The 20,148-nt window shown below is 36.5% G+C and overlaps 2 protein-coding genes across 2 annotated transcripts in view; one reads left to right on the forward strand and one right to left on the reverse strand.

The window, feature by feature from the left end:
• The window catches only part of LOC145972363 (uncharacterized), a 72,446-nt gene that overhangs the window by 14,648 nt on the left and 37,650 nt on the right, over positions 1–20,148 (forward strand). Inside the window, exons 3-7 of the mRNA XM_083100921.1 lie at positions 7,086–7,467; positions 9,115–9,303; positions 15,388–15,452; positions 17,342–17,535; positions 18,547–18,923. Of these exons, the coding sequence (XP_082957047.1) occupies positions 7,086–7,467; positions 9,115–9,303; positions 15,388–15,452; positions 17,342–17,535; positions 18,547–18,923 (1,207 nt within the window). The remainder of the gene's footprint in view (positions 1–7,085; positions 7,468–9,114; positions 9,304–15,387; positions 15,453–17,341; positions 17,536–18,546; positions 18,924–20,148) is intronic.
• Positions 9,904–14,114, reverse strand: LOC145971798 (uncharacterized). The gene is made up of 4 exons (XM_083099856.1): positions 13,147–14,114; positions 12,100–12,979; positions 11,101–11,709; positions 9,904–9,909 (listed from the first exon to the last, which is right to left on the reverse strand). The coding sequence occupies exons 1-4, from the start codon at positions 14,112–14,114 to the stop codon at positions 9,904–9,906; spliced, it is 2,463 nt and encodes an 820-aa protein (XP_082955982.1).

Here is a 20,148-nt window from a genome sequence, read left to right on the forward strand (position 1 = left end):
TAACGTGTCACTTCTCTTCCTTGTTACACTATTCCGCACTACACTTTAATAAATTTATCTTTCATACGTTCGTACACACATACACATACATATCACACGTATGTACGCACATGCACACATATGATTTTGTCTCTTAAAGCATTGTACATATCGAAGCAATAATCGTATACGCAGCGGTATGAACGCCGCTTGAGGGACAAACTCGCTTTGCGTGTGTGCGTGCGAGCTATGTACGTGAGTCTGAACCTGGAAAAGGAAGAGAAAAACGAAAAATGTCACAATTCTGATATTCGATCGTCATTTCTCAGGATTGACTGCACCGATTTTATTCAAACAGGTCGCAATCGAAAGCTTGTATTCATATTATATCATAAAAGTGTCGTTAGATTTTTGATTACGGCTTTAGTTTCTGTAATATCTTAACCGAAAGTTTACTTGACGCGAAATTCTGGATAAGGTACTTGGTAGCGCCGCGTCGAGAACAGTGACTCTCAACTCAATGCTTGGACCTGTTTTTTATGTACTTGGCGTCGCGACGCTGCCGCGTCGCTTGATATGATAATATAATATAATATAATGATAATATAGTAATGATAATATAAAAATTGAAAACAAAGTTAAAAGTTTTATTCCGTTATAGGGATGCGATTAGTTCATCAAAATCTACATCTTGATCTACATTCTGATCTATACTCTGATCTACACTCTGATCTACTTCTGATTTCTCGTCTCTCCTGAAACATTCTCCTGCAAAAATCATCAAAATTAATTACTTAAATATTTTAATTAATTTTACAATTATATTAGGAAAAATTACCTGTGCGTTCTCTCCCTGCTGCTTCTCTTTATTTACATACTTTTTTTATATGTAATTTCGGGTGGACATTTACATTTATGAGATATACATTTTGTACAATATCATATTACGTGTAATAATAACTTATGATGATTACCCGCAATCAATTTTCTAAAATCATCGTATTTAATATTATAATCAAAATCATCCCAGAGTATCAAGTCTATGTACGTTAGATTTATATCCGTTGGGATACGTATATTTATACACGGCGTGTATTCGCAGTCATTGCTACACTTATCTACCCAACCGTAATCGACACCTTGATATCTACAAACATTGTCCTTATATTTAAATATTTGATTACAATATTGTCCAGTATGGCGTTTGATACATTGGTACATCCAAACATTTTCTGAGATTATGAATCGAGTAATTTTACGTTCGCTACGAAATGAGAGTCTTCATTGAGACATGCGTCTTCCGAATTTCACGAAAAATTTTCCGTTGTACATGATCGGGCCATTCTGTATAATCATCTTCATACATAGTAACTTCGGCTTGTTTGATGAAATGTTGCTTACGCATATCTCGTATGCCTACTTCTCGATCGCGCACATATTGTATTATCGACATTTGTTTAGTGTTCGATTTTTCCATCGCACTGTTATTGTCATCTCAAAGAAGGATGATTATGCGCCTTCATTCCTCTATACGTATTTTCAGATCCATTGTTGTGATATTATTTAATTAAAGATTCTATAAATGTATTTAAACGTATAAAGTGGTTGATTTATATCGTTGGATAGTAGTTTATTGAGTTTCGATAGAAGTACAATAGTGGTTCGATAGTGGTTCGATAGAAGTACAATAGTGGTTCGATAGTGGTTGATCAGGAGTTGATAATGATTCAACAGTCGATCAATATTGTTCGACGATCGTTCGATAGCTGTTCACTGCTGGTTTGATAGTGATGCGGAGAGTTTTGAGGAACTTTTATATTATTGTGTTTTTGTAAAGCGATACATCTGATAAAATGTATCCCCTACTCTACAGTCTTGAACCTATGTGACGCCTAACCATAACATTCTCACCCTAAAGTCTCGAGCGAGATAACAGTGAACAAATGCGAAGAATTGAAAAAAAATGGATCGTCTTTTCGAACCTGTACTAGAATATGAGTATTCACATTGGAAAGAAAACTTTATAAATAAACTTTATCGTTATATTCAAAGTGATTTGTATGTGTGAGGTGAGTAGTGTTCGTAAAAAAAATTGTGTGTGTATTGTTAAATTTATAATAATTTTATTACACAGTTTAAGCATGAAGTGAAAATTAATGTGTTCATCAATATAAAGAACATAGAAAACACATAAGAGATAGAAGATATTATCAAAGAGCTGATTTAGACGACTTGTGGGGTGACTCCCCGGAGGGTCGCGAGAACGCGGATAATTGTATACGAAGACGTATTCGAATTGCGGCGGCTCTTCGGGATGGAGCCCTACGAGAAGCCCTACCAGGAAGCCTACGAGGAGGAGAAGGTGTAGTAGGATACCAATGTAAGTATCAAATTTTATTTTTTAATTATTAAGATTAAATTAATGTAGCATTTTTCCTGTTTCAGGCGCGGCACTGGTATGGAATATTATATTTTAATAATCATTTTATCCTTTTATTTTTATAACCACTTTATGTTTTCAATTTTTTATATTTTTTATATTTTTATATTATCATATTTTATATAATTTTTTTAATATTAAGCACACACACACACAATATGTAAAACTCATACACGTTTTTAAATAAACTTATATTTTGTATTCGAAGAGAAAAAAAATGTATAATTATTTACGCCCCTCTCCCTTGCGCTATCTTTCTCACTTACGCCTAAGTCTCGCGCTATCTCTCTTACACCATACGGTCTAATCGCGTTATCTCTCTCTTACGCCGTGCGGTCTAATCGCGCTATCCTTCTCACACACCTATGCGCCGTCCTTTTCCAATGCTATACTTACCTCGCGCTATCCCTCTCTTATCTCGCCTTATCCTCTCTACCTTTGCGTCGTCCTATGCATCGTCTTGCGTCATCGTTCTCCCACTTTCGCACTGTCCTTGCCCCATGCATTGTGTCGCCCTTCTCATACCTTCGCACTATCCTTGTCCTACTTTCACACTATCCTTGTCTCACCTTCGCACTGTCCTTCTCGTACCTTCGCACTGTCCTTCTCACACGCATCGCGCCGTCCTTTTCCCACGCGGCCGCATCGCGGGTCCTCGCGGACTCCCTCCACCTCCCAGACCCCTCATCTACCCCGGTTCTCCCTCCCCGCGCGTGACGTCACTATCCCGCGCCGTGTGATGTCATCTCCCCGCGCGCCTCGCCCTCCCCTGAGAGGACCTGAGTTAGAACTTTCTTATATCCTTTACTTAAATTGTTATTTTTCATATGCATAAATAATACATTATGTCGATAACAGTGGAACTAAAATTGTCGGTATTATCGGTAATTTTAGTTACGCTTAGATGAGGGCGCTATTCCATTGGAGTTCGACCGTAGCTTTTGGATCCTTTAAGGGGGGCATCTCATGTAACAGGTCGAAAATTAGATGATTTTCGTGAATTTTTTTAAAATAAATAATTTGATGAATCTCTTCAACACTTTTTATGTTTTAATACACATTTAAAAAGTACAACAAATATTTTTAATTAGAAAAAACTCGTTTTTTTTTCGAACTATAAAAATTAGTTCTCCGTGGCTTCGGCTCTGAAGTTGCTAATCGGCGTGCAGGGTGGAGCCTATTGGTTTTGTCCTAGAGCGAAATTAAAATTTTTTTTGTTTTCTTAATAAAATTACGCTATAAATGAATCTAAATTTATTGAAAAAAGATACAAAATTAACAAAAATACGACTTTGAAAAAAAGTTTCGATTTTTACGAAAAATTTTGCTTTTAATTATGCAATACAAATTGTTTAAATAAATCAAAACATAAAATAAATAGGTTCATCCAGAGAGGAATTTAATTATCTACAATTTAATTATCTATGCATCGGGACATTACGATTGATCAAATAGTTTTTGAGTTATCCTGCACGCCAGTTTGAAAAAAGTGGTTTTGAGAAAAACGCGTTTAAAGTTCTCGAAACAAAAACGTAATAGTGTTTGTGAACTTATGGCTATTCTGCGATTCCAGGCCAAGATTCTATTATATAGTAGACCGTCTACTTCCTTATAAAACTCATTTTGCTCGATTTGTTGCTGTCTGCAAGCTATACGCCTCTTTTGTAATGCTTTCGCTGCGATACTTCTGTCCGCTCTTCGTCGAACGAATCGGCGAAAAATCTGCACTGCAAAAAATCTCATTTATCAATTCTCAATCAACACTCTAAAAATTCTTTTTCGTGGCTTAAACATGTGATATATTTCCTTTTTTTCACTTTTTTGATATATTTTCACGCAAAATATCGATGTTAAAATATGTCCATAAAAGCCGAGAATCAAAGGACACTGACGCTGAAAAGCAAAGCTTCGTGCCTATTATTATTATATCTACATAATCTTAAACATGAAAATCTAACCAACGTAAGTCGTCGACTGTCTGTTGAAAATATTGTGCGAAAGGAAACAAGGAACATGCTGTGCGCTCTCCGGCTTTCAAGCACAAACAAGACGCGCAAGTACAAACGTGTCTGCAGTATCGTTAATACTTCGAATTTTATTTTGAAACTTTAGGATTACATTTTTCAGATGATATATTATTGATTTAAGTATTTAAAAAAATCGATTTTTTCGACCTGTTACATGAGTTGCCCCCTTTAAAAGCTCACTAAATAGTGGTTTTGTAGTTTGTAATTTTATTTTGAAAAATATATTCATATATTTTTAAACATACATACGGTACGAAGATTTATTTGTTTTCTTTCCTTATCACATATTTGTCGTTTAGCCTCTGATATAAAGCGGTTCGTAGTTATAAATTAAAATTCTATAACTTACAAGATTTTAATTAATAACTGCTTTAATAAATAATTAATGATTGCCCATAAAATTGAACTGATAATTAGCGATCGCTTGCTCGCTGTAGGCGGTTTTATTATATCGGTTTCGGTTAAAATTTTAAAGGGAATCGCTTAGTGACATAACATACATGAACATCGCGATTTCTTCATGGCGGTTACAAGCATTAGACAAAGACGGTTCAAAATCGAAACTCTTCTCTTGCATTTTTGAAATTCCTAAATTTCCTCGCATAGCTCCCTGAATTAGCATTTTGTGCGGTTCGCGAATGTTCCATATGCCTCCGTCTTTATATTTGAAATTTTAATGTTAAAAAAAATATTCCTGTGTATAGTTTCCCAAATTATAATATATTAAATGTAAACTAGGCAATAAAGACAAAGAAAGATGTCATGTCATGAGTCGTTAGAAATTAATGGTCAAATATAATAAAAAGACATTATCAACAGCACAATTGAACATATAATCACCGAACTTAAAAAAAACAAATTAAAAATTTGGTATTTGTTCGAGATAGCTCGTTGTGAAAGAGCTTAGAGCACGAGGAGGCGAATGAGATGAGAGGAGTCGAATATGGAGACAGAATAGTCAGCGGAGTCGCTTTTGCATTTAATATATATAACGTCACAGTTTAATTTAACGATAAGTATGTACAAAGAAAACTACTAATAAATCACAAGCTAAATCAGCGAGCAGCCGATTTACCACTCCGCAAGCAACGGATCAGAAAATTCGTTAAAGTCGCGAGCAACGAGAATACGTGAGCTTAGCAGCAGAACTTTTGAAAAAGGCCACTCGATCTTTTTGACGGCGGTTTATATAGGCTCTTTCTTCGAGAAAGATCTGGATCCTTCCCGAGAGTAGCGGACGTCCTATTATAGTTTTTATTTTTATGACTTTTCGTTTTGAACATTATCAGAGGGCAAAATTGTTATCGCGGGCCTCTGTCAAGCAACTCGCGGTGGTCGCCAGCGATTGGGCGCCAGTGGCGTAGTGATGTGGCGCGATAGGCGCGAGGTGACGGCATGGATAGAGCTCGCGATTCGTCAGCGGTTTTGACTCTCTATACGTCACTGACGCGCCAAATATGATAGTTAGTAATGCGCAATTTGTTGCTTCGGCTTAATCCTCAACAGTATTGTATTTTTTAAATTTATTAAAATTTAGCATTTCATTTAATTTATTATTGGCAATTTTATTTATCTTAGCAGTGACAAATTTTTTTAATTAAAATTTTTTTATCTTATATTTACTTATTTTATAGTTTTCAGATTTTAATTTTTAGAATAATTTTTAACTTAATATTATTTTTTTTATAATTTAATGTTATTATTTTTGAAAATTAAAACAACTATTTTGTACAACAATATTTTCAATTAAAATATTTAAACTTACTAGGTTTCCATTCTTGATACAATTTTGTGGATACAATTTTTAATATTACTATCGTAAATCTGCATAAAAAGGGACCCTGTTCGTATGACTTTGATCTTGACATATGTTGTCAAAGTTATCCTTCTGAGGGTGCGTTCCGAATTACGCATGAAGCGCGTAGACTGCATAGAAAATCGTTCCGATTTAACCAATGCGCGCATTGGTAGCGCTTTAGTAGCGCTGAGAATTCTCTAGATTGTACTAACCGTACTAAGTTCTTAGCACCCTTCCAGCGCATTGACTGCCTCTACTCTCGACTTGAGGCAGTTGATGCGTTGATGCGTTTATGCGATCTATGCGTTTTATGCGTAATTCGGAACGCAATAACAGATAACAGATTCTTTGTGACGATGGAAAAACAACAATTATCTGAATTTCCAGTTTTAATTGAAGAAACTAATGAAATAATAACTTTGTTTTTAAATAAAAATGATATGGAGGAAACAAGCCAAGCTAATATTAATATATTATTTTACCTTGATTTATTATTTTATTTTATTTATATTTATTATTTATTATTTATTTATATTTATTATTATTAATTGTGGCGGCTACGATCCACCACACATTCAGCGCCTACTGAACCGCACGCTACGCGTACGGCGGTGCGAGCCCTAAGGCGATTCGGTACGCGGCAAGCCGACAGATGGCCGCAGGGGCAAACCATTTCGCATAAGTGAAATTCGGCAGCCTCGCTATATAAGACCGCGCGAGACGACGGAACACCGAGTCGCGGCTTGAGAATAGCACAGCATCATAGCTCTCTATATCGATAGCCAAGACTTGTTCTTTTTGCACGAGGAGATAATACCTCCTCGGGAATTAATTGTGGTAGAGCTTCGCGCTCTCACATCATTACACGGCGGAGGAGTCACATTCCACGGCCACTCTCGACGCCCCGATCACCAAGGCCGGTCAGATCACCGTGGAAAGAGGCGCCCAGGGCACCCTGCACCAACCAGTCAGCAGGAGAGAAAAAGGTCTCGTTCCAGCTTCTGCCCTGGAAACTGGAGAAGATAGACCTGGAACCACCGAGATTTACTCGTCCACCACGGTACCTGCTCGAAGTCTGGGACATACGCATACGGAGATACACTTCGCCAACTGGACCTTGGAGCGTTCCAGTAGCAATCTCACCGCTGCCGCCGTCGTCGTGTTCACGAACAGACCAAGCCTCACAGACGGTCCCATTAAGCCGTGTCCACAGGGGGACACAAGTCGGCACCGTTCACACCACGGAGCAGAGCACTCAATCCGACTCCGATTGGGAAACACCGAGTCACACCACGGCCACACAGACGGACCCGCTAGACGCCAATAACAACTGTCTAGGGTCCCTTAAAATAACCAAAGCGTGGCCACACATCACGTATAGAGAGCGGCTATAACTCCGCATACAAAACGGTCCTTTTAAGGGCCACCAAAAACAATCCAAAAAGAATTGTATATAGTGTACAGAATAAACCAACTATTATTACATCGCCTCGATTGATTGCGAGAATCTCGGCAACCTCTGCAAATCCTTCCACGAGCGAATTACGAACACGCCTGAACCTAAAGCGCTACATTAATATTTATTTATGTTTATATTTATTATTATTTATTTATATTTATTATTTATTTTTTTATTTTATTTGTATTTATTATTTTATTCTATATTTATTTATTTTTTTTACTACTTTACCATTTTCAAATCGTATTAGCGCATAGAATGCGCACACACCGTTCCGAATAATTAAAGCGCTTCATGCGCATTGATAAAACGGAACGATTTCGAGCGCTGCGCAACAGTAATGCAGTCTATGCGTTACATGCGTAAATCGGAACGCACCCCTGAGTAACATTCCAAAGATTTTAGCTGTTGGCCGTTCTTTATTAAAGAGTACGATTCCACACAAGTTTGCAACTTTCCATGCAAAGCGAGATACACCCCACACCACCCCTGAGTCAGTGCGAAACGAGATCTATAATTGTACAGTTCCACATAGATTTGCAACTTTCTACGCGAAGCGAGGTCCACTCCTGAGTCAGTGCGAAACGAGGTTTATAATTGTACAGTTCCACATACGATTGCAACTTTCCACGCGAAGCGAGGTCCACCCCACACCATCTCTGAGTCAGTGCGAAACGAGATCTATTATTGTACGGTTCCACATAGGCTTGCAACTTTCCTAAAGCGAAGTACACCCCGTATCACACATCTGTTATCTCCTCCACTCATGATTACCAGTGTACGCATTCTAACATGAGTGAGTGAACCCCGTTTTACGAGGAAAGTTGTAAACCTATGTGAAATCGTACAATAATAGACCTCGTTTCGCACTGACTTAGGGGTGGTGTGGGGTGGACCTCGCTTCGCGTGGAAAGTTGCAAACCTATATGGAACAGTACAATAATAGACTTCGTTTCTCGCACTGACTCAGGGGTGGTGTGGAATGGATCTCGCTTCGTGTGGAAAATTGCAAACCTATGTGGAATCGTACAATAATACATTTCGTTTCGCACTGACTCAGAGATAGTGTGGAGTGGTTCTCGATTCGCATGGAAAGTTGCAAATCTATGTGGAACTTTACAATTACAGACCTCGTTTCGCACTGACTCAGGGGTGATGTAAAATGTATGTTGTATCTATAACACTTATTTTTATTAAAATCAAGATCTATTATTGTATATGGTGTCCGAAAATTATGTGAAATTCATAAAACTTTTTTTGTCTATAATTTTTTAATAAACAACGACCGACGGCTAAAACCTTTGGAATGTTACTCAGGAGGATGACCTTGACAACATATGTCAAGGTCAAAGTCATACGAGCAGAGTCCCCTTTTATGCAGGTTTACCATTACTTCTTCTACATTTTTCAGTGCTGGATTCTAGCGGTGGATATAAACCAGGCTTTCTTTATGGAAATAATTATTGGCTAGGTAGTCATAGCCAATGTCTCGATACAATACAGAATACGAATACAGCTCCTCTACAGATCGCAGAGCGGCATATATTAAATAATACAATATATCGTAATCCACAAGAAGAATTTCCGCCTTTCAAAGTAAATTACTGTAAGAGAGCTTCTCGCGAAAACGCTTCGATAATTCGATGTCAGGTTTTTAAAACCAATCAGAGAATGGATCTCTGATATACAAATATTTGAATAACACACACACTTAAGAAAACACTTAATGACAATTTTTATTAAGTGAAAAAGCAACTTTTAAACTACTACATTAAGATTGATATTTAATTTAGCACGAAAGGAAAATTTAAGCGTCCAAACTCGCTCACGGTTCGTGATCAACAACAACACACTCGCGGATCGGTAAAAATGTTCCCTCTTGTTATAATCTGTTGCTTGGCGACAACATGCTGATTTAAAAGTACCGCGCATTCCTTCTGCGCAGATTTGCGCAGAGAGATCAACCAATTAGAAAGCCGGAAATAATTACGGCTGTGTACGCAATACACACTAAATTTCTTACAGTTCGGCCATTCTGAATGAACGTTCGATTCGAAGGTTTATTTTACATAGAGTAGAGTGAAAAGAGTTTTACAGTGAAAGTTTTAATACAAAGAAAATTATAAATCCAAAATTAAATTTAAATCTATATGTGACGTTATATGAACATTTTAGTTTTACAACAAAAGAGTATACACCATTAAACCTAAAAGTAAGTAAAACATTAGAATTACATTTACTTTGTTGGCTTAACTTAGAAGAAATTTAAACAAGTTTAAGATTCATTCCATTTTGCACAAAAGATACATTCTAATCTGAGTTAACACTTTTCACAGGTTTGACCCAAGGTTTAAGTCTATCAGGTAAAAGAATAGAATTATATGGTCTTGATGAAAGGTTGAACCCAGGAATGTCCGTCAAAACATGTCTGTTTTTGTTTAAGACCTTCGCCACAAGGTAAGGACCTTTATATTTTTGCTTAAGTTTCTTACTCTCTCCTGATTTTACTACATCTTTAATGAGAACATAATCTCCTTTTTTATAAGTAGAAGGTTTTAAATGTCTTTTATCATAGTAAATTTTGTTATAATTTTTAATTTTATTTATTGTGTCTAAAGCTATTTCTCGACAAGATTCTCTATCTTCATCAGGATTTAAATGTGATCTGGCTATCTTCTTCAAGCATTCAACAAGCGAAGCATCTTCATGATTTCGCTGATCGAATCCCAAAAGAAGTTTTGACGGGGAAGATTTTAAAGAAGAATGAAAAGTATTATTCAAGACGTATTGAAATCTCTAAAATGTCTCTAAATTGCTGTGCCAGTCTTGGGGTTCATCTACAAGTTTTCCAAGAGAAGATTTAAGAAATCGGTTCACCCTTTCAACTAAACCATTAGCCCAAGGTGCGGCTACAGCAACTAATCTATGTACAATTTTCTTTTCTTTTAAAAAGTTTTCAAATTCTTGAGAAGTAAATGCCGTCCCTCTATCAGAAACTATTTTCATGGGGTTTCCAAACATTGAAAATAGGAGTGATAAATATTTAATAACTTCTTTGGAACTTAAATTCTTAACAGCAAATAACCAAGTAAATCTAGTAAAAGAATCAATAACTAGAAAAATGTGTTTGCAACCTGATTCGGACTCATTGATGGGACCAAAATGATCGATATGAATAATAATTAAATGGAATGGACGGACTTTCGGTCAATTGCATTTCTCCTTCTCGAGAATTTGAAGATGAGTTTGCTAACAAACAAGTAATACAGTTTTCTATATATAGATTAACTCGTTTACGTAAGGAAGGAAACCAATAATTTTCTAAAATTCCCTGTACGGTTTTCTCTGTGCCACAATGGGCCATGTTGTCATGGTAAACTCTTATAATATTGTTTACCATTGAATCAGGGATGTAAAATCGAGATTTGTCTGGCCCCTTCTTAAAGACTAGTCCATCAATTATTTCAAACTTTTCTTTTGCTTTATTATCTTCTGAAGTTTCCAGATCCAAGGCAATTTCCTTTATAAAAGAATCTTTTAATTGACGGAATTCCAATTCTCGTTCTAGAGGCAAAAGTGAAATAGAAGCTACAATTCTGCTGAGAGCATCTACATGAGCCATTTTAGTTCCTGGACGATGAGAAACTGAAAACGAATAAGATTGAAGTCTGAGAGTCCATCGGGCTATTCGCGGATTAAGGTGAGCCTTATTTATAGCATAAACAAGAGCATGACAATCAGTAATTACGGCAAATTGGATTCCATATAAGTAAATATGAAATCTCTCTATAGATTTAACTACTGCCAACATCTCAAGTTCAAAACTATGATATCGAGACTCTGCATCATTAGTCGATTGACTATAATATGCTACCGGAGCCCATTGATCAGTACTCTGTTTTTGTAAGAGAATCGCTGCAAGAGCCAAAGAGCTTGCATCTGTATGCAATTGAGTTTCTGCATTTGGATTATAAAGGCGTAGAACAGGGTAAGAAGTTAATGCTTTCTTTAAAGAAATAAAAGCTTGATAACATTTTTCATTAAAATTAAACTCTGAGGTCTTTTTTAATAAATTATGCAATGATTTAGCAATTAAAGCATAATTTTTAATAAATTTTCTAAAATAATTTGTCAATCCTAAAAACTGTTGTAATTGAACTTTTTTTGTAGGTTGCGGAAAGTTTTTAATAGCTTCAGTATGTCGAGTGCTCATTGTGATATCCGAAGGAGAAAGAATATAACCAAGATATTCAATAGTATTTCTCAAGAATAAACACTTGGAAAAATTAAGTTGGAAAGAATATCTTTTCAATAAAATTAATACTTCCCGTAAAGCAACTAGGTTTTCATCAATGAAAAAAGATGGAATTAGGATATCATCAATATAGACTATTACTTTATCTTCTCGAATTAAAGGTTGTAAAACTTGGACAATTCTGCGTTGAAATTCAGCCGGAGCTTCACAAAACCCAAAAGGTAAGCGCTTGTATTCGAATTGTCCATCAGGAGTTGCAAAAGAAAAATATTTAGTGTGATCTGGATGTATTTTAATATGGTGGAAACCATCTTTCAAATCAAGTAATGTAAAGACATTCTTTTCAGAAAGACGAGCCAGACAATCCTCGATTAAAGGAAAAGGATATTTTTGTTTAATCACACGGTCATTAAGTGGACGTAAATCTACGCAAAGACGTAATGTACCATTCTTCTTCCGAACGGGTACAACGCGTGCACAATAAGGAGAGGTACTCGGTTTTATAATATCTCGAGCTAATAAATCATCCGTAATGTCTCGAATTTGAAGTCGTTCTGCCCAAGCAAAGCGTCGCGGGGCATAGGCGTAAGTTGAATTATCTTTTAACGCAACCTTAACACAATAATCGTCATTAATTTTGTCAACATTCATATCATGAATCTCATTCAAAATATTAATAACTTTTTGATCTGTATCAAGGCCAAAATCCGTTTCTAAATCCGAATACAAAGAATTCTTGTGTGTTTGCGAAACATATTCTATATCCGCTGCAAAGGCCATTTCATTAAACATGTTCAATCTTTTTTCTAATATCTTATTAGTCGGATGATAAAACAACATGATATTATTTTCGGAAATAAAATCTCGACCAAGAATTATTTCTGTCTGAGTTATTTCTTTCTCTAAAACATTTAAAGTTACATTTCCTCTAAAATGTGGTAAAGATTCTAAACAAATCAAAGTTTTAAAATTTCCAAGTATATGAATCTTATCTCCAGAAATTGAATGATAATTAACAGAACTTTTAATTAAATCATTTGTTTGAATATTTATTTTTTTACAAGCCGACAAACTAATGAAAGAAACTGGACTTCCAGTATCAATGCAAGAATGCAGTATAATGCAAGAAAGGAACGGGGAACATTGTTTAATAAATTAACCTTAATGATAGAATCTTTTAAATCTAACCTTCTACCACTATCTTTAATAGATACAGTAGCCACTGGAGATGACACTTCCTCAGATGAATTTTCGTTTGAAGAAGTTGGTACAACAGGATCAACTGCAGCAATTGGAGCAGAGGATGAAGAAGAAGATTGTTGTTGCTCTTTCCTCTTTAACTTGAAACAATTTGCTTTGATGTGTCCTCGAGTGCGACAGTAGACGCAGTAATTCTCTTTAGCATCTTTTGGGTCCTTTTCGGATTTATCTCCTTTCGGTGAAGAGACTCCTGAAGAATTTCGTGTTTTATCAGACTTAGAGTAAGAACTAAATTCTTTCTTAAAGAGGATTCCAAAAGAAAGTGTGACTTTATGCATCTCATCTAGAAATTCATCAAGAGAGTTAGCCCGCAAAACAGCCGCAGCACCACGAATTGCAGCATTATTTATTCCATCAATTAAAAAGTGAATAGAGTCACTGTCTGACAATTTAAGACTTTGCATTAAAGACAATTTTTCTAGGGCATAATCGTGAAAGGATTCTTGAGAAAAATTCCATTTTCTAGCTTCGATTTTCTTTATGATTTGATAAGGGATTTTTCTTTTAAATTGCCTCAAAAGTGCATTCTTGAAACTTAACCATGTGTCATTCATCGTACCTGTTCCCAGCTCAAACCACTTTCGAGCTGATTTTACCAATTTACTAGAAGAAACCAACAGCATCATGTCCTGGGAAGCCCCATGAATATGCGCCACTCGCTCTACCTTTTGTATCCAAAGTTCGATATCATCGTCCTCCTTACCGCTAAATTCGGGTAACTGAGAAGCTAATAAATTAACTGTATTCACAGATATTTTTGTTGATGTGGTATGATCAGATCCTCCCGTATTAGAACGATGTGAAGCTAAAGGAGGAGAACTAACTTGAACTTGTTGGGTAGAGCGTGATGTGACCAATGATGTTAGAAGTTGCATCATCTGCTGATGCTGTTTCATTTGCTCAGAAAGCAGAGTACATAAATGAGAAATTGGTTCAGATTGCACAGATTTCGGAGTTTCATTAGAGGTAGAAAAGGGTTAGGAAACAGGAATACGAGGAGTTTCTTCAGATTGAACAATATGGTGTTCAGGAAAATTCATATTTGGAACAGAATGAGACGTTACCTGATGACTTGAAGAATTGGACTCCTGTTGAATCGTAAAATCCGAAATTGTATCAGGAAAAGGAGTTACTTGAATACCCGTTGTAGAATCTTGATTGGTAGATTCAAATAAATTCATTAATAAATCAATACATCCTTCTCTTGAATGGGTTGGCTTGAGACCAAATTTCCGGACTTCCATTTGCAATTCCTTAAAAGAAAGTTTCTCTAGTGCCAATCTTCTATCCATGTTTGTTCAAAGGAGACAAATGGCCGATCAGATTCCTGAAAATGGCTGATATATCTTCTTCTTTTTTTAAAAAAAGATCTTCGGAAAAATCCAAAAAGGTCCTTAGCAACCACAGTAAATAAATGTAATATATATATATATTTATATATATATCTATATGTTTTTTTAAAAATAGTTTTAAATGGCAGAAAAGAGATAAGCCTTTTAGCATAAATCTTCTGATAAGCTTTTGGGCAGGAATCTCATAGATGCTTCGAATAAGATATCGATGTGTTTGCTTGCTCTTGAAAATTCCAAACTTCGATTTTATCGACAGCAATGAAATTTATAAGCTGCGTGATTTCGTAGAAAAGGAATAGAGCTAAACACTAAATATCTCCTTCAATTAAAAGCGAAGGGCTCTTCGTACGCCTCAAGCACGTGAAAGGAAACGCACGTTATCCCACTTCTGAAGAGTTTTAGTGCTGTAAGAGAGCTTCTCGCGAAAACGCTTCGATAATTCGATGTCAGGTTTTTAAAACCAATCAGAGAATGGATTTCTGATATACAAATATTTGAATAACACACACACTTAAGAAAACACTTAATGACAATTTTTATTAAGTGAAAAAGCAACTTTTAAACTACTACATTAAGATTGATATTTAATTTAGCACGAAAGGAAAATTTAAGCGTCCAAACTCGCTCACGGTTCGTGATCAACAACAACACACTCGCGGATCGGTATGTTCCCTCTTGTTATAATCTGTCTTGGCGACAACATGCTGATTTAAAAGTACCGCGCATTCCTTCTGCGCAGATTTGCGCAGAGAGATCAACCAATTAGAAAGCCGGAAATAATTACGGCTGTGTACACAATACACACTAAATTTCTTACATTACTTTGTTGCTCATTTCAAACACAATAGTACTCTTCAATACCACATCAATATGCCCAATGAAGTAAGTTTTTGAAAGATAAGTTTCATAAAATTAGCTAAAAAGGATATAGAATTAAATTAAAACTATCCTGAAATAAAAGTTTATAGATAATTAAATAAAATTAGATATAATTACATATAATTACATACAGGGTTTGTCAAAAGTGTGGAAACCCCTAAATATCTCACAAACGGTGCATTTTAGAAAAAAATGTTTCAGGCAAAAGTTGTTTGGTTTCAAAGGGGCCATAAGACGGTACCATTGGTTTGACCTTGAAGAGTCATTTGAAGGTCACGTGAAGGTCACTTCAATTTTTTTAAATGGAACACCCTATATATTTTTGCACATTCTTGTAGCTTATCTCGAGAGCTTTCCAAAACACTATAATTAAGTACCTTTTCGTTAAGTACTTTTTGAGTTATGAGGCTTGAAATAATTTCTTAATTTTACATAAACCGTAAAATATCTTGTAAAATATTCATTTTTCGATTATCTTATCTTAATACATTTATCCACAAAATAATATGAGAAATCGATTGGTGTAAAGAAAACACATAGTTATTTTTGAGAAAAAGTATGTAATTGTTAATTGCAAATTACATATATTTTCTCCGAAACAATTATGTGTTTTCTTTATACCAATCGATTTCTCACATTATTTTGTGCATAAATGTATTAAGGTAAGATAATCGAAATATTTGGGATATAACCAAAAGATAATACAAGTATAAAATTTTAAAATTGCATATCTCAGGAACGAAGAGAGACCGCAAAATTAAAACGATGTATTACTTAGGAATGAACTCTACAATATATGACAAAATAAAAATTTTTCGAGCTGTGTAACCTAAAATAAACATTCACCCTTTTTAATAAATAACAAGCGATGATTGAAACTTTAATTATCAAATAATGTATGCTCATATTTGTCCTCATGAAGGTTACTGAAGACTTTGACAACATATGTTAAGGTCAAAGTCATTGGTGAGGGTAAGTTAAATATTTATTAAAAAGATTCCCTGTCCTGAAATTATCAAATAATGTATGCTATTCGTTCTCCTGAAGCTTCAAAAATTGAATTATCAAAAACTCGAAGCTTCGAAGTTCGAATGTTGCAACCTTCGAAATCACTAGTCTAGTAGTAGTAGGGGGAACGGGTGGGACTAGACAGTCTCAAACATTACCTAGATCTAAAAGTTTTTTCGTGATTCCCGTTGATTAAAGGAAAGGAGAAAGATGAGGAAAAGGGGAGGAATAGGAAGGGACGACGATATCGCAGAAAATTTTCTGTATCGAGAATTGATCCCGAGATCTTTCATATGGCAAGCAATCACTTTGCCGCCTCAGCCATCCGCTATCTCCAATTACAATACAGAGAGTGTCACAGCTATCGTTTGCCAAAGAAATACCATAAATAAATCTCGCTAAACTGAACTAAAAAGTCTTATACCATTTTGCAAACAACGTAAAATTTCGAGATATTAATTAAAAAAGATTGGCTATATTTATATAAACCGTGAGTGAAAGCGCATGGCGAGGAAAGCCCCTCCACTGTAATTTGATACTAGGCGCGCGGTGAAGCGGTGGGCGGGGCTTACTCACCAAACGTAACGCTGAAGCGCGGCAAGTTGCCATCATGTTTGAGAGAGCGTCCCATTCGCCCTTTCGTGCGCCTAGTATCAAGTTACAGTGGGACGATTTTTCTCACCGCGCGCTTCTAATCGCGCGAATTATAGGCGATTTTTTAATTAATATTTCGAAATTTTACATAATTGTTTGTAAAATGATATAAAACTTTTTAGTTCAGTTCAGCGAGATCTACTTACGGTTTTTCTCTGTCACACGATAGCTGGGACACTCTGTATATGTATGAAATATTAATATTAACTATACAGAATATTTTGTTGTAGGACTTAATTACGCTCGGTCTTTGTTTACCAGCATCATGTTCTATAAAGGACTTAAATTTAATTTTGAAAAAAATATTTCGCGATAGAATTTTCTTTATTAATGATCTTTACTCTGTTGACTTCAAATTGGTCGAAGTTAAAAATCTAAAAGATGATCAGCAATGGTTACTTAATGATACAATATTTTTTATCTGGTATGTTGAAAAATACAAATTAAATACATAATAAATAACAAAATATATATATACAGGGTGATTCTGAACAAACGTACACATTCTCACACACACACTGATTGTTATAGTCATCGCGTATAGCAATCAGCTGATCGCGGCGAGTGCCCCACGTAATCGCCTATATCGCGCCGTCCCTGCCTACCTCTTGTACTCGTTCCGTAAGTAGATAACTATTTTCCTTTATAGTATAAAAACTAAGCTCCGGGCAAAATTTTGCAAGAGGAGCTTAGAATTCATTCAAGAATTTGATATTTTAAAGACAAACGTTTGTTCAGAATCACCCTGTATATACAGGGTGGTCCTGAAATAGTTGGTCAAAATCAGGGATTGGATTGGGCTTATTATAAGGATGATAAAAATTCCCATAAACGTTAGTCCAAAAACGCATCCTTCAGGAGTTACGACTCATTTAAATATCAATTTCGAAGAATAAATACTTTCAAAGTTTTGATCGTACTTATTATGATTTGTGTTTTCTTAATTAATGTGTTCAATAAGTAGCTTAATCGAGTGATCTGTTGTCACAATTGAAATCCAATATTATTGTTCGCGCACGGAGGCAATACTTCAGAATTCAAAACACAACAATCTCGGTCACTTTCTCTCAGGATCGCTAAGCATTAGTCTGTGGCGGCTACGATCCGCCATACATTCAGCGCCTACTGCACGGCACGCCGTGCGCTACACGTACGGCGATGCGAGCCCCAAGGCGATTCAATCCGAGACTAACTGATAAATGGCCACAGAGGCAAACCATTTCGCATAAGGGAAATGAGGCAGCCACAGTATATAAGACCACGCGAGACCGACGGAGCATCGAGTCACGGGTCCGCTGTTTTTTAGTATGCTCGCTCTAGAGAAGTCGCCAAAGCTCTAAACCTTTTTGCAGGAGCCTTAACAGCTCCAAATCCAGACTTAGAGTCTGCGGAATTTTTGGCGGAGTTTTTACTCCCTGCAACATCGGCCTTCAAGGATTCCACGACCAGTATTCACGCCCCGATCGCCTGAGCCTAATACTCCACCGTTGAAGGAGCACCAGCTACGACCGATATTGACGCCCCAATCACCCGGACCTAATATCTGGCTGTCAAGCGCGGAGGAGCCAGTGGCAAAACGAGTGGCGTTCCAATTGCTATCCTGGAAGCTAACCACGGTCGACGTGGACAACCAACAATTGACCAGGCTTCCACGATATCTGCTCAACACCTGGGACATCAGAGTAAGACGGTACATTTCGCCTACCGGTCCCTGGAGCGTGCCAGCAGCCTTGTCGCTGCTGCCACCATCGCCTATCACGTCGACCAGCAGGAGCGCGCAGACTCAGCTGCTGTGTTCATTGGGGAGTCCAGGCAAATTCTCTCTGCCTGGATCAAGCGACCCAATCGGACAGCGACTGGGAGACGCCCTGTAGCAACAAAGGAATACAGACGGAGGCGCCGGCAATGGACTACAACAATAACAGCCTAGGGCCACTGAAATACACCCGGTCTAGTGACTAGAACGAGCGCCATAACCTACACTTACACTTACACAAATGTATAAGTAACGGAACTTACTTTACAATATTTACATGGTCCTTGTAAGGACCATGTAAATATTGTAAATACCATAAACCAGAAATAAATTAAGTACGAGTCTAATTTGTCTGGTGACTAAAGGAAACCACAACTTCCGACTCCACCTCTTCCCGGCGAATAAAATTACGAGTAGCGGCGCTAACACACGTACAATAACACACGCAACTAAAACGCTACAAGTCGAAAGGAAAAAGTCAGTCTGGTGTTGTATCTACCAGTGTCTACATACGAGTCCTCGTTTCGCTTCGTTTTTTTTGTAGACAAAGCTCTCTACATAGATTCGTCGATACTATAAAACTATCAGCGAACATTTGTTATCAGTCTCGGATTGTGATTATTGTAAAACGTTCTCTCTAATTCGTTCTCATTTAAAATAAAATTAAAATGAATCGTTTTTCAAACGCCGAGATGGCTGATATTCATTTTACTTATGGCCGTGCAAATGGAAATTCTAGTTTAGCTCAACGTCTCTATCGGGAAACTTTTCTACAACTTTAGTATCCTGCTAAGAATACTTACCAGCATTCATCAACATCGCCGAGAGACTGGTTCTTTCAAAATTCGTACTACTGATCGTGGAGTTTGTACGAACCATAAATATGGAAGAAGTACTTGAAAGAATGGAGCAAGATCCAATAACAAGTACCAAAAAGATTGGTGCTGAAATTGACATATCGCATCAATCAGTGTTAAAAGTTTTGAAAGAACAACAACTTTATCCGTACCATGTACAGTGAGTACAATCACTGTTGGAAACTGACTATTCTGAACGTATCTGGTTTGCTTTGTGGTTTTTAAAGAATCGTTTGCAACCTGGTCTTCATGTTAGAATACTTTTTGCAGACGAAGCTATGTTTACAAGAGACGCGATTGTAAATTTTCAAAATAATCATCATTGGGAACGAAAATCCACATGTTATTATCCAATCTCGACATCAACAAAAATTGTCCTTAAGTGTCTGGGCTGGCATCATAGAAGATAAATTTGTAGGTTGCG

The sequence above is a fragment of the Camponotus vicinus genome, unplaced genomic scaffold, assembly GCF_025532165.1.
Source record: "Camponotus vicinus isolate PSW18456_S1 unplaced genomic scaffold, iyCamVici1.0 SCAF_5, whole genome shotgun sequence".
Classification (NCBI taxonomy): domain Eukaryota; kingdom Metazoa; phylum Arthropoda; class Insecta; order Hymenoptera; family Formicidae; genus Camponotus; species Camponotus vicinus.